Source organism: Balaenoptera physalus (assembly GCF_965194825.1).
Source record: "Balaenoptera physalus genome assembly, chromosome: X".
NCBI lineage: Eukaryota > Metazoa > Chordata > Mammalia > Artiodactyla > Balaenopteridae > Balaenoptera > Balaenoptera physalus.
This window is the reverse complement of record NC_138903.1, coordinates 128,069,938-128,085,281: the sequence shown is the minus strand read 5'-3', so window position 1 is coordinate 128,085,281 and position 15,344 is coordinate 128,069,938. Positions and strand designations below refer to the sequence as shown.

The window sequence follows — 15,344 nt, the reverse complement described above, 5'->3', positions numbered from 1 at the left end:
TGTGCGTCTGTTTCTGGGTTCTCTGTGCCATTATATAAATATATATATGTCTATTCTTTTACCAGTACTATACAGTCTTGATTACTGTAATTTTACAGTAAGTCTTAAAGTTGAGTAGTATCATTCCTCTAACTTTATTCTTCTCCTTCAATATTGTGCTGGCTATTGCAAACTTTTGCCTGTCCAAATAAACTTTAGAATTATTATATCTCCATTTATTAAATCTTTTTCGATTTTGCTCATCAGAGTTTTGAAGTTTTCCCATTATAGATCTTGTACATTTTTTGTTAGAGATATACCTAATTATTTGATTTTTTGGTGTTGATGTTGGTTCAATATTTGTAAAAAAAAAAAGTATCACATTAATATAACATGTTAATGATAAAACTCTGTGCAGGAGAAGAAGAGTAATTTTAGAGGGGATGATAGTGGGAATAATGAGTACAGTTATATCTTACATTTTATAGGATTTTTTTAAAGGTTTAAGACCTCAATAACTTACAATTTGCTGCGTGGTCAAATAGGTGATTTTATGTAATCTCCATAATCACTTGTAGAGTCAGCATTACTATCTCTATTTCTAGAGGAGGAAACTTGATGGTAGACAACATACACTCCTGTGTTCAGTAAGGGTGAAGGTGCTACCTCGTTTGTGAAGGAGCACCTGACGAGACTGTCACTTATCGTAGCTCATGAAAAACTAAAAGAAGGAATCAGCACTACAAAAACACTTCATTTGAAGGTGGCAGGCAGGATGGTACTATGCTGAAGTTTAGTATTAAATTTTAAGCTTTGTGCTTAAGCTAATGATTACTTACTGTGAATGGAAAAATTTGTAGCTGAGTCAGATCAGACTCCTGTTTGATGGACAGCCAACACAGGAAACAGATAAATCTGCCTCATTACAAATGAAAGATGACAACAAAATATATGGTATTCTTCTGGGGCAGGTGTCTACTGAAAAGGGAACTGGTTATACTTTACATGAGAACTCCGCTCCTCTATTCCATACTCTATCCCTAAAGACAAGGATATAATCTTGATTAAAAACTACAATCTGTTTTCACTACATTTTGCCTACTGACTTAATGCTTTTCTCCATTCTTTCATTTTCTTCCATTTTGTTTTTATCATCCAAGGTATGTATCTGAAGTATGTTCACAAATATTACGTATATACGGTTGACCCTTGAATGATGTGGGGTTTAATCTGTGTATAACTTACAGGCAGCCCTCGATCTTCAGTACCTGCGGTTTCCCCACATCTGAGTAGTAGTCACTGTTGAAAAATATCTGCATGCAAGTGGACCCATGCAGTTCAAACCTGCTGTTGTTCAAGGGTCAACTGTATAATTTACTCCACAAGCAAAGCATACCATTAGCATAGTACATTTTGGCTAATGGTGTGTTTCAGTTGCCATCATAGAGTGTAGGACAGGTTTATAACCTTTTGTATGTGACTATTACATGTAGGACAACCCATCTTTAAGTAGGGATCCCTTACTCCAAAATTAACACTAGGTGGTTTTCTCTGAATGACGTGTCTTATAATTTAAATAAACATATTTAAAATGAAAAATACATATGTGGTAAACAGCAATACTTGGCCTTGAAACATGTCTTGAGGCATCAAATCTCATGTTTATAGAATCATAAACCTGACAGAAATGTCAGGGATGGCTTAGTCCAACTTTCTTATTTTACATTTATGGGAAGGGAATACTATAGAGAATAAGTGGCCTGCCTTCTTTTCCTCCCTCCTTTCCTTCCTTCCTTCCTTCCTCCCTCCCTCCCTCCTTCCCTCCCTTCCTTCCTTCCTTTCTTCCTTTCTTCCTTCTGCCTGGACATCACAGCTGGAGGTTCTGATTTAATTGTTGCAGGTTGGGGGATGGGGTGGGGAAGAACATCATTTTTACAAAAAGCTTGTAGATGATTCTCATGTGCAGATGGGATGGAGAGCCTGTGGGCTAGACTGAGCAGTGTGGTTTCCAGTGGGCTGCATCAGTTGACTAGTTTTCTGTGCGTTACACGGCTGGGTAGCATGAAGAGGCTGAACGTCTCAGTAGGGAAGCTCCCTTGCAGCCAATGAAGTTCCATTAATGTTTTCCTAAGCTCAACTGTGATGTTAACAAGCCCTAGCTGAGTCTCTTCATTTTTACTTTTTTAAAAATTCTGAGTATAAGCGCAGTTACAGTTGGGTGGGGATGGCATGAAAATTAGAAAAAAAGAAAAAAGGTGCTTGTCAAATTGAATATGGTGCCCTGCTATTTCCCAGATGTTTTGAGTTTGGTTTTTAGAATGATACCCCTCTGGGAATGTCTGAAGAACACTATGACAAGTTGAAATCTCAGAGCGTCAGAGGTTTGTATCTTCTTGTTCAAATATTTTCTTGGAAACTACTTAATTTGGGATAATCTTTATTTTCTGTCTTAATTAATCCATGAGGAAAGTGGGGCTCAGGCAGGGTCATTGGAAACCTATTCTGGGTCCTTTTGCTAAGTTTTCACCATGCTGTACCCAGGAAATATCTAATGGGGCTATTAATGGAAGCGTTCATTGGTCAGAAAGCTCTGAGTACTGCTGGAGGGGGGAGATAGAAGGTGAGGTACATGCCTTGAGCTATGGAACAGCATGCTGAGCAGAACAGAGGGCGTTTTCCCAGGATGCTTTATTGCGGTTGTGGAGTGTCAACCTGGCCTTGTTTCCTTTGTATTTACCTCACCACCAACACAACACACAGACACACATGCACGTTCCCTGCCTTCCCCAGTACTGTCAGGCCATCACGGTTCTCAGTAAGTCCTGATAAGAAAGGAGTTTACACATCTCGGTAGCCTCCACCTTGTCATCTCGTCTGTCCCTGAAGTCTGAGGAATAGAGGTGGTTTCCCCAAAAGAGGGTTAGGTCTCCAGTCAGCAGCGTATTCTTCTCCTCTCTTTTACCTCCCTATACTTGCCTCTGCTGCCAAGCAGATTTGGGCCAGGAAAGCCCTGAATCATGCACCCTGCCCTCCATGGCTTGGTCCTCTTTGGAACTAATCTGGCTTTCTGCAGTCCCTTTCCTCAGAAAAGGATCCTGCCTTCCCCATGCTGGCCTTTGGGCTCATATACTGCCTCGTGTAAACAGGCCTCTAGATGATGTGGGATGCACTGCGGGATGTCTGAACGTAGACTGCTCCGTGAATCCCCTGCTTCTGTCCCCACTCCTCCACCTGAATGGAAACGGAAGAACTGGCTCGTGTCTGCATTATGACAGAGTTTCCACAACCCGTCAGATAGAGGAGCTAGCCCCAGGCTCCTTTGTATGTCACTTGTCTCTGTCTCTGTCTCTGCCTGTTATCTGCCTTGCCTCACTCTACCAGCTGTATTGGTGCCAGGAAGCCTGAGTCTTTCTGAGCCTCCTACGTGGTACAAAGGAAGGACTAGATGACCCGGCTTACTTGGGGTAACCTCTGTTACCTAGCACTCCTTAAGTTTACCACACTTTGAGCTTGCTACACTCGTTTGGCCTACAGGAAACCTTGCGTTATCAGGTTCAAACATTTTTGACTTTTGATTTTCTATTGGGTTTGGATCCTTTGAGTTAACTTTCAGTCCTAGGGAAGGCTCCCTTGTCCCAATCTCCCTACTACCTGCAGGGGTGGGCACTGAAGAGTTGGCCCATTGCCTCACGGGCAAAAATGGAACCTCTCTTTGTTCCCAGCCACTACCAATCACTACCAAATCAGTCTATTTTGTTCCTGGGTCTGGAATTTGGAAGTGTTGATATTATGTATGAACACATATAAATCTCTTCTCAGTTATTCTTTCCTCTTGATCCATGTGGTTTTTATTCTTAAACTGTTTTCCTCATAAGACCCATAGGTTGTAATATATGTTTTTTATGTGCATTTATATTTTAGCAAAATACCAAAAATGCCTTTGGCTTCTAGATGTTATATAAGGAAAACATGCAATGTTATGACTCTTTCATTTTTATCCCCTTCTTGCTAAAGCAATTTTTCCTTTAGCAACTCATGGCAAGACTGAGCAGCTGGGGAAGGAGGAAATCTGCTACTGGTAAAGAATACTCCCAAGATCTTTCCAATACTATTTATTTGGTTTAAAATAAATCTTCAGGGACTTCTCTGGCGGTCCAGTGGCTAAGACTCCGTGCTCCCAATGCAGGGGGCCTGGGTTTGATCCCTGGTCAGGGAACTAGGTCACACATGCTGCAACGAAGAGTCAGTATGCTGCAACTAAGACCCGGTGGAGCCAAATAAATAAGTAAATAAATAAATATTTTTAAAAATAAAAATTTAAAATAAATCTGCAAATCAATTGCATTTAACTATTGCACAGTGGCTAAAAATCCATGACTTCACGTTGGGTTGAGCCATCCGCTACACACTGAGCCTGTTCTTCCCTCAGGTCCATGTGAATAGTTGGAGTCATTCTAAGATGACATCTGAAGGAGGAAGGCACTTCATCAGAGAAGCTGGTCTGAAGAAGTTATTTCTGAACCACGATAGCTTTAACCAAAAAGAAGAGAGAGAGAGAGAGAGAGAGAGTAGGAAGAGAGGTGAAAACTTATTTGTAGTATTTGTGTAATTATGTTAACTCCAGAAAAAAGGGTTGAGACACTGCTGTTACTGGGGGTGACTCCTTCCAGGGCCTGGGAGTGGGCTCTTGTCTAACAGCCAGAAATGAATTGTCTGAGGAGACACACACGCTGACAAAGCAAAAGACTTTCTTGAAAAGGGGCGCCCAGGTGGACAGCAGCAGGGTAAGGGAAGCCAGAGAACTGCTCTGCCACGTGGCTCACAGTCTTAGGTTTTATGATGGTGGGGCTAGCTCTCCGGGTTGTCTCTGGCCAATCATGTTGTTCGTGTCCATATTTGGTTGGACTCAGGGCCCTTTCCGGTGGTGCATGCATCTCTTAGTCAAGATGGTTTCCAGTGCGAGGGTTTCTGGGAGGTTGGCAGGACATAATATCGGCTGGCATCTCCTCCCTCCTTTTGGCCCCTCCCAAATTCCTCCAGTTGGTTTTGGTGGCAGCTCGTCAGTACTGTGTTCCTTATCGGGACCTCCTGTTGTGAGACAGTTCATGCAAGTGGTTATTATTGTGCCTGGCCAGGGAGGGCGGTTTTGACCAAGGGTTCCCTAACACTGCTATCCAATGTACATTTCTGCAGTGGTGCAAATGTTCTCGATCTGTACTGTGCAATATGGTAGGTACCGGCTGCACATGGCCACTGAGCACTTGAAAGGTGGCTAGTGTGACTGAGGGACTCATTTTTATTTTAACTTAAATAGCTACACATGGCGAGCATCTGAAGTACTGGGCTAAGAGTTTGAGCATGGGCCTCCAGAGCGAGGGGCTCTTTGATTGCAGTGAGCTTCTCACGGTCTCTGCCTGCACGTACTTCAAGTCTGGGGATTTCTGCATAACTGGCCTCTTCCATTGCTAGTACTTACGGGTTTATTAATCCATTTCGTTTTTACTTCTTGTGGATTCCTATTTACCATATTTGTTCAACAAATCTGTTCTAATGCATAGAGTGTTGTGGCATGTGCGATTTCTGAAGATATGCAACTTTTATTCAGCATGACATTTACATAGATTTGATTAGATACATTTAATTTCCTCCTACTAAGTAACTTGTTTGGTGTGAACAAGTAATTCTTATGTCACTGAGAATACAGACTTGAGAAAGAGGTGTAAACAGAGGGAGGAGATAGACATTTGCAATTTACCAAGATCTGACTACCAGTATCTCATTTATTGCGTTTTGCATTTTTATCATCAGATAACATAGATCAACAAATTCGAGGGAGATTGGGTCCTGAAGCTGTCTGTTCCACTGTTGAGTGACTTCCATCCTTAGAAAGTTCCTCCTTATTGTGTGACAGAATCTGTTTTCAGCCATGGTTTCTACTTGTGGGATAACACAAGTACATGTAATTCTATTTCCATGTATCAGTTCTCCAAATCTTTGAAGATAAAACTCTTTATTACATAGTATTTCTGGATGTATTTCCAATTAATTTATTCATGGCTGACTTTAAAGTCTCCTCACTGTGCTGTCCTGGTTATCTTGAGCTGGGCATATGCTAGTTTGTTAACGGTGGATTTGAGGTAATACTTAAAGCTGAAACTGACACTTCAGGTGAGATTTTATCAGTAACAGAGTTGAGCAGAATGCTCACATGCTGGGTTCTAGATGCTATACCTTCATTGATAGAGCCTAAGATTACTTGAGCTTCTTTATTTTTTTTAAAAGCTGAGCCACAGCAATACTCATATTGATCATATAGTCAACTAAAGGGCCATAGTCTTTTCCACAAGTGTTGAGTCATGTCTCTCCTGCATTACTATAGTTGTATTTGGGCGACCAAGTGCAGGACTTTATCTTAACCCATCTTGATAACTTTGGTGCATGTGGTTGACACTGGGATGTATCGCTAGATCTCTCTTCAGAAATGAAAAACTTATTTCTCCTTCTGCTGGAATGCTGGTGTCAATAACCCTCAGCTGTCGGAAATCTTTGGAGATGGCCTCAGCTAAAGAAGACTACCTTGCCAAGGTGACACTTACTTTTAGGGGCAGCCTCCATCTACTGACTGATCAACTCAAGGGTAGAAAGTGCCCTCCCTCCCTTTGAGACCACTCTTCAGGGCCATCTCAGGCCCATTGCTCCCTCTGGGGAGTCAGCTGGACCTTCACTGGGACTGTATCACATATCAGTTTGTCCCTCTACTGATTCCTGGTTCCTTTCCTTTCACAGGTGTTGAACCCAAGAGCCCTCCCTAGTATGTCTCCTGCCTGCTTATTTCTAGCTCAGAGTCTGCTTCAGCTTCAGAGAGCCCCATGTACGCTCACATATTATTCTAGTCTGAGCAGCAAATTCATTTTGGATCCTGCATCTGTCATCAAAGGAATCAGATATTATAATTTTCAGATATGATTCCTTTCCTGAAGTCCAGAACCATGCTTGAAACTCTTTACTGGATCTTTCTACCTTGATGTGTCATAAGCATCTCATTATTCCCACCATCTTCCCCTCTGAACCTACTCTTCTTACTACATCAATTCAGTCACCTACACTAGAAATCCTGTCCTCTCCCTCAGCCTAAATTTTCAAAGCTTCCTTCTGTCCTTTCTCTGCCGATTCCCTAATTCAAGCCCTTATTATCTGCCACTTACACTACTGTAATAGCCTCCTCCCTGGCCTCCTGTGTCACCGGTCTTTCCTCATAACACGCCTCCTCTCTTCACATGACCACCAGAGAATCTTTCCAAAACATAGGTCTGATCATGTTACCCTCTGACTTACAAACGTTGATGCCCTTTCTCCTATTCCCTTGCTTAAAGGTTCAAGTTAATACTTTATAGGCTGACCTTCAAGCCTTTTATCCAACCTTTCTCTCTTTCCTGTTCTATCTGCTTCTGCTCTCTTCATGTGTACTCTGGTCATAAACACTCCCCCGATGCTTTTTTCTCCACTCCCTTTCATGAAGAAATTCAACATGCTGGTGAATTACTCTTGTCTCCCAGTAGATTATGAGCTTCTTGGAGGCAGGGAGTGTGTGTGTGCTTGCTTTCAGGCTTGCTCTCCAACAATGCCTGACACACTGTGGTTCCACTCTGCCCCCAGTATGGCACACAGGTACTAGGGTATGTCCCTTCCATAGAGTTGAACATGAAGCTCAAAGTTAGAAGGTGAGAAAAAGAAAGGAAGGTACTGAAACCTTATCATGACCAGGTAAGTCACAAGTATGGATTTATAGGCATCTTTTAAGTACTTTTCAAATGGTTTGATGTTACACTACTTTTCTTACTATGAGTGAATCTGAGAAGTTTGAACTTTTTATATCTTGTTGATAATTAAACTGGTGTGCCCCAGACTAAGAAGTCATGGTAGATTAAAAGTGCATTTATATAGAGAATGTGGTTTTAATATTCTTAGAATTGCTGGGGGTGGGGGGAGGAAAAAAAAAGTTGCCCAAGTAGTTTAATGAAATGTTAAACATATTTTTCCCTACAAGAGACACATTTATCCATATTTTTCTCTTAGAAGGCAAATGTCAGATTTACATAGTGTTTCTTGGTGTTGGATTTAGTATGAGGTACAAGTTCAAAGGTAGCGATTCCATGGAATTACTGTAAGGAACTGAGTAGTTTTGTGGCTTTAACCTGGTAAACAAATGAACAGAGTCAGAATCCTCCAAAATGACCAGATGGGAATGCTGGGCTGAAATCAGCAGATGGAGACTTATAAAAAAATAATTGTTTAATTCTGAATTTAATTTAAAAAATGTTATCACAAGATAGAGGAGACCTGACTTAGAAGTGGTTTATGTGAAAAAGACATATATTTTTGTAAGCCAACAGTTTTTTGTTTTCTTTAAAATTTTTATTTATTTATTTTTATTTTGGCTGTGTTGGGTCTTCGTTTCTGTGCGAGGGCTTTCTCTAGTTGCGGCAAGCGGGGGCCACTCTTCATTGCGGTGCGCGGACCTCTCACTGTCGCCGCCTCTCTTGTTGCGGAGCACAGGCTCCAGACGCGCAGGCTCAGTAGCTGTGGCTCACAGGCCTAGTTGCTCCGCGGCATGTGGAATCTTCCCAGACCAGGGCTCGAACCCGTGTTCCCTGCATTGGCAGGCAGATTCTCAACCACTGCGCCACCAGGGAAGTCCAAGCCAACAGTTTGATGTGACTTGTTACAAAGGGGATGCGATCCCTGCAATATCCAGATCACAGAATAAATCGCTAACCAATGTTGTATTGATTTAAACATGTCAGGAATACTGTATTCAAATTTAAAGGGAGCAATGCCAAATTAGGATGCCTCCAAAGGAAGGTAAGCTGGATAGGGAAGGCTTTGCTTTCAGCCAGAAAAGGTTAAAACAGCATAAATATTAAACTGGAGATGAGGTAGCTGTCTGACGGGGGTGGTCACATTGGAAACATGGTTATGTAGAAGCACCAAGCATTGGGTTATATCATTTGGCAATAAAACTGGGTAAAACTTAAAGAATGACCATTTTGGATCAAAATAAGACTTTATATTTGAAAACACCTAAAGATGTCCCAAAGCACAGTGTCTTTCGTTTTGTGGAAATGAGTTTCATGTCATTAGGAGCAAGCAAATTAAGGCTCTATGGCATTTAAGAAGGCTGTTGAAAATATCAGATGCAAGATGGGACAAGACAGCTACCAAGGACCCTTTTAGGTTTCAGTTTAAGATGGTATGAACTCACCCAGTGTCGTAATGCATCACTATATATTGAAGTATTGTCGATGAAGGCCATTTTGGATTCTCAGCTATTTTTAAAATTGTGTTATATAACATCTCTTTTCATTTTTTGAACATTAAATTTATATTTTAAAGAGCAGATAGAGTGTGAATAGCCTACCATAGAAGTTAAGGGAAGGCTGTTGGTTCTTGTCCTAGTTCTACCACTTGCTAGCTATGGATAAGTCACTTTGCTTCTCTGAACATTAGTTGTTTTTTCCTTCACCATCAAATATGACTAATAATAGTACATAAATTATGGGTAGTTGTAAGGATGAAATGAAACATGAAGCACTCAGGTCAGTGCCTTACATATAGTAAGTATTCAGTAAATGGTTATTATTGTTATTGTTGTTATTATTACTTGTTTCTCTGTATTTATTGGAGCTTAAAGCAAAAATGTTTCCTCCCTGTTGACATAATGCAGACATTTTACTCTTTGCTCATAACATAATAAGGCTCCCTGTGTGATTCTGTCTTGTAATTATTTGATAAGTTATCCTTATTAAGTCTATGGGCAGTTTCAAACTTTAATTCTTTCATTTTTATTTACAACATAAAAAAATAACAGAGTTCATGAGGCAGCAGATGAAACATGTTATCACTTTTTGAATAATACATTCAGTTGAAAATTAAATGATTTAAAATATAATTGCTTCTGGAAATGACTGTATGAGCAGTGGAAGGATTTAGTGGAGGAATGAAAAATAAAGCAGTTGCACAAAGCATGATTTGATTCCTTACCATGGCTTCATGTGAAACACTCAGTTGTTGCCCTGTTTTTCAGAATGTGGTCACTTTGGTATTAGTAAACAGCAATGTTCTATTCTCTAGTTACATATTTTGAAGTATGATTAGTGCATGTTTCTCAAATGGAAACACAAACTGAATTGGATATAAAAATTGTTGTTATTTGCTTAAAGTGATCTTGCTAATAGTAAAAATGTTCTCATCTGTAAAGTAACGATGCTTTCTTCATGGGGTAATAGTGATATTTAAGCCAGTGTATGTGACACAAAAAGCTTTACAAACAGAAAATTTAGATTAAATAGTTTTAAACACATTTACTTCAGAAGTACTTGAATCATTAAATATGACAACGTTCATTGGGAAACTCCAAGAGAGGTATTGTATTTGGCATTTTCCAAACTCACTTGACCATGGTGCCATTTTTTCTTTCCTGGATCATCTTGAGTGACTAGTCCTATGGATGGCTTTGTTGAAGACCCTCACTTTGTAGAGAGGGATCTAGACTTTCCCAAGATGACATAGTCTAGTGCTCTTTCCTCTCTAAAATGTTGAATCTTTGATTTGACTGTTTTCTTGGAAATCTCTGGTTACCAATCAATTCATCTTGATTTCTGCCAAAGAGGGGAGTGAATTGTGTATCAGGATCTTAATCCATAAAACAAAGGCAGTGACCAAGGGCTCCCTTTTGAAGCATCAGTGGCTGAAACTTTTGGGGTCAAAGTGTCTCCTTGGTGAAGATTTTCCTTTCTTGAGCATTTCCTGCAGGTGTCCTTGGCTTTACTTTGTTGAGAAAACAATTGTCTGGTTCATTTTGACATATTTATTAATAAATGTAATTACATATTTTGATCTGTACATTTATACAGCTAGATGCATAGACAGATTTAATTTTACAAGTTGGGATTATACTTTACTGGCTGTTTTTAATAGGTACTAGATTAAATTCTTTTTGATTTAACCGAGAAGAAAAAAGTGTAACTGAAGAAATCCCTAAACTTCAAACAAATATTGCTTCTCCAAAAGAGTTATTAGATTCTGTAACTTCTACCTTGAGATAATAAAAATATTATGAAAAGCAGTGAGGGGTTGGAATTCTTATTTTTAAAACTACATGTGTGGTAGGCTGCCTCTAAGATGGCCCCCAATGATTTTATTTTTACATAGTCAGAGTTTTTAGCATTTTTACAATGTCAAAGTTTTTTTTTTTTATCATTTTCGTTCCATTCTGTAGCCATAATTCCCCCAGATATCTGTCGCCAGAAGAGCATTTCTACCCCCTCTTACTTATGACTACCTTATTTTCAGTGGTTCTTGTGCTTTAATGCCCTTTCTGTTATTCCAGAGGGTACAGTGAGAACACGCCTCTCAAAACCAAAAGACATGGATTTGCTTGCAGAGATAGAAGCTATATAACAGGAAAAACTCTGTTCTTCTCTTTAGGCTGTCTTAGAGGAGGGAATCCCACAGATCCTTGAAGACGATGGCAGCTCTAAATTGGAAGGGAGAGCAGGCAGAGTATCTGGCACCCCACAGCAAGGAAGTGGACGCAGAAGGTAAGTGAGATGTTTGTGGGTGACAGAGCTAGTAGATAGTAGAATCGGGGTTAGAACCAAGGTAGTTTACATTTCAGTGTAAGTCTGGGTCCTTAACCACCGTTCTCTACTGCCTTGTGAGGGAATGAGAATGCAGTAACTGGTGGTCAGCATTGCGACAGTGGCTTTGGCTCTCCAGTGTGAGAGGGGAACTGGCTTGGCTCAGTGTGCATGTTTGATAAGAGAGGAGATGCATGCCCATTCCTTTCCATTTCCGGAAATATCAAAAGTGTAGCTTCCGCTTTACTTGTTACAGAGTGGCATTGCTGGAAGGGAAATAAAGCACTTGCTAAAGGTAAATCTGCAAAGAGCTCTCATTGTAAATAAACCACCCTTTTCATTGGCTCCTTTCCCCCTCACACTTTCTTTTCTTTTCTTTTTTTTTTTAAGTTGAGAATTATGTTTTATTTGGTGGACAAAACTGAGGACGTAAGCCCAGGATGCAGCCTCTCGGGTAGTTCTGAGTGAGTGCTCCCCACCTCACACTTCCAAGTACTACTTAGCCTCACTGCGGGTGCTAAACGCTTTCTGTTTCCAGACATTTCAGAGGCTAGCAGGGTAGCTGATTCCTATTACTCTCTTTCTTGTTCCTCTCTTGGCTTTGGTGCCCTTGACTCCCCAGCCTTACCCTGCGCAAATATCCTCTGGCACAAGCTAGATGTGGCTCATGGGGTGAACACCCTGCTTGTCTGTGCTGCCTGAGGCTCCTGGGATCCAGGTAGAATGTTGAGTGCTGAGAGTAGATTCCCCACCTGCCGCATCTTGCACAGGGTTTTAGGCCACGACCGCTGGGCAAAGCCCTCCCAGCTCCAGCTGTCTCATGGGCTTACCAGTTATAAGTAGGTGTCTAGCTTTAAATGAAATTTAATTGATATCAATACAGGAGTTTGGCTGGGCTTTTTATAACTTAGGAAAAAGGAACCATTTGAACTCAATTGAGATTTGACCCATTTAAGGTGAAAAGAAAGAAACAAGCAACTTGTTGAGGATTTTAGTCCACTTAAGACTTAGAGAATCCATCTGACCACAATGGACAGTATGTAAAAGTGACTTCATACAATAATATAAGCAGGAGGTTTCTTTTTTTTTTTTAAATCATCTGAGTAATTTTATTTATTTATTTATTTTTATTTTTGGCTGTGTTGGGTCTTCGTTTCTGTGCGAGGGCTTTCTCTAGTTGTGGCGAGTGGGGGCCACTCTTCATCGCGGTGTGTGGGCCTCTCACTATCGCGGCCTCTCTTGTTGCGGAGCACAGGCTCCAGACGTGCAGGCTCAGTAGTTGTGGCTCACGGGCCCAGTTGCTCCGCTGCATGTGGGATCCTCCCAGACCAGGGCTCGAACCCGTGTCCCCTGCATTGGCAGGCAGATTCTCAACCACTGCGCCACCAGGGAAGCCCCAAGCAGGAGGTTTCTGATCAAAATGGAAGTATAGCTCAATTTAAAAAATTCTGATATAGGAGCTTCTTCTCACACGCATTTCTAAACTTTTCTTAGATTTTTAAATTTTAGAGAAGATTTTTGTATGTATGTGAATGCTGGTTTCTGGTTGTTTTTTTCTGAGTCATAAATGAATCACTGAACATGAATCATAATAATTTAAAAAAAAATCTATTTATAGTGACATTTTGTGTTCGTTTCTTACTCTCAATGTTGCTTTGGAAATTACTGGAATACAATTGTTCTGAAAATCCTGAGGAAAGAAGCTGGAATTTTTTTGGAGTATTTTTGTTTGTTTGTCTCTATAATAATAGATATCAGCCCCTTACATTTATACAATGCTATAAAGAACATTCACGTCTGCTGTCTCTTTTGATTATTATTGCAAAATTGTGAGGCAAGTACATCAGATATTCTTTGTTTTTTAACATCTTATTGGAGTATAATTGCTTTACAATGGTGTGTTAGTTTCTGCTTTATAACAAAGTGAATCAGTTATACATATACATGTGTTTCATATCTCTTCCCTCTTGCGTCTCCCTCCCTCCCAGATATTCTTATTCTCATTTTATAGACGTGCAAATTGAGATGCTAAAAGATTACACTGTTCAGAAAACTTTTAGTTGAAAATCCAACACACACTCATAATTGCTGAAAAGGAATTTATTGGTTCAGGGTATTGAGAAGGATGCACGGGTCTGGCCTCAGGATCTAATGTATCCAGGGATGCATGTGGCAATTGGTCTCTGTTTTGCTCCTTTTCCAGCTCCTGTTGCAGCTTCTATCTGCATGCTGGCCTTTTTCTCTCAGGTTCCTCCAACTAGCTAGGGACATGGTTCCCGGAAGGTATGGGAGTTATATATTTGCTTTTTTGAAATCCATTGGGGAACAGAAAGCCTACCACTGTCCTGCTCAGCACCAACTCTGGAAACCCCAGAGAAAGATTCTCGGTGGCCTGGCTTGGGTTATGTACCATTTCTTGGATCAAAATTCACACTCAAGGAGATACAGGATTTTGATTGACCTGGCCTAGGTCAGATAGACACACACATGACCAGGGGAGCAAGGTCTGTGACAGAGAAGACAAAACCACAGAAATCAAAGAGGATAAATAATGGCTCAGGGTATTTTCATCCTTGGTCCAGTCCTTCTTCCCACCATACTATGCTGTTGTGTGCTGTTTTTGTTCTCCAGAAGGTTTCATCTTAGAAGGAATTCTGTTCAGAAATACACAAATATCCCATTCACTCACTTTCTTTAATATTTTAATTGTGAAATGGTTATGGATCCTTGGGAAATTACAAAAATAGTATATAGAAGTCCCATGTATCTTTCACCCAACTTCTCCCAATGATAACATCTTGCATAATGATAGTACAATATCAAAACCAAGAAATTGACATTGGTACACTCCAAAGAGCTTGTTCGGATTTTACCAGTTTTACATGCATTCATGTGTGTGTATGTGTGTAGTTTTATGCGATTTTATCACACGTGTAGATTTATGTAACTACCACCACAATCAAGATACAGAACTGTATGTACCATCACCACAAAGATTTCCCTTAAGTTAATCCTTTATATTCACACCCGTATCCCTCCACCCCATCACTAATGCCGGGCAACCACTAATGTCTTCTCTATCTCTGTACTTTTGTCATTTGAGAAAGGCATGTAAATGGAAATCATATAGTATGTGACCTTTGAGATTGGCTCTTTGCACACAGCATAGTATCTTTGAGGTGCATTCAAGTTGTTGAGTGTATCAATAAACTGTTACTTTTTTATGGCTCAGTAGTATTCCATAGTATGGATGTAAGCATTTTGTTTAACATTTTACCTGTTGAGGGATATCTGGGCCTTGTTTCCAGTTTTCAGCTGTTACAAATAAAGCTATTAAAAACATTTGTGTACACATTTTTATGTGGGCATGAGTTGTCATTTCTCTGGGGCAATTGCCCAAGACTGCAGTTGGTGGGTGGTATGGTAAACACATCTTTAGTTTTGTTAAGAGACTGCTAAACTGTTTTCCAGAGTGGCTGAATCATTTTACATTCCCATCAGCAATGGATGAGTGATCCGGTATCTTCACATCCTTGCCAGGATTTGTTGTTCTCACTATTTTTTATATTAGGCGTTTTGAAGGTGTAGTGATATCTCACTGTGGTTTTAATTTGCATTTCCCTGATGATGTTGAACATCTTTTCATGTGCTTCTTTGCTATCTCTATATCCTCTTCAGTGAAATGTCTGTTCCTTGTCCCTATCTTTGTCCATTTTATAAATGGAT

General features: G+C 40.3%; 1 protein-coding gene across 4 annotated transcripts in view; it reads left to right on the top strand.

The window, feature by feature from the left end:
* Positions 1-15,344, top strand: part of LOC309652235 (uncharacterized protein) — a 537,677-nt gene that overhangs the window by 256,017 nt on the left and 266,316 nt on the right. For all 4 annotated transcript variants that reach the window (XM_082445832.1, XM_082445830.1, XM_082445829.1 and 1 more), the window contains one exon: positions 11,467-11,579. In XM_082445832.1, the coding sequence (XP_082301958.1) occupies positions 11,467-11,579 (113 nt within the window). The remainder of the gene's footprint in view (positions 1-11,466; positions 11,580-15,344) is intronic.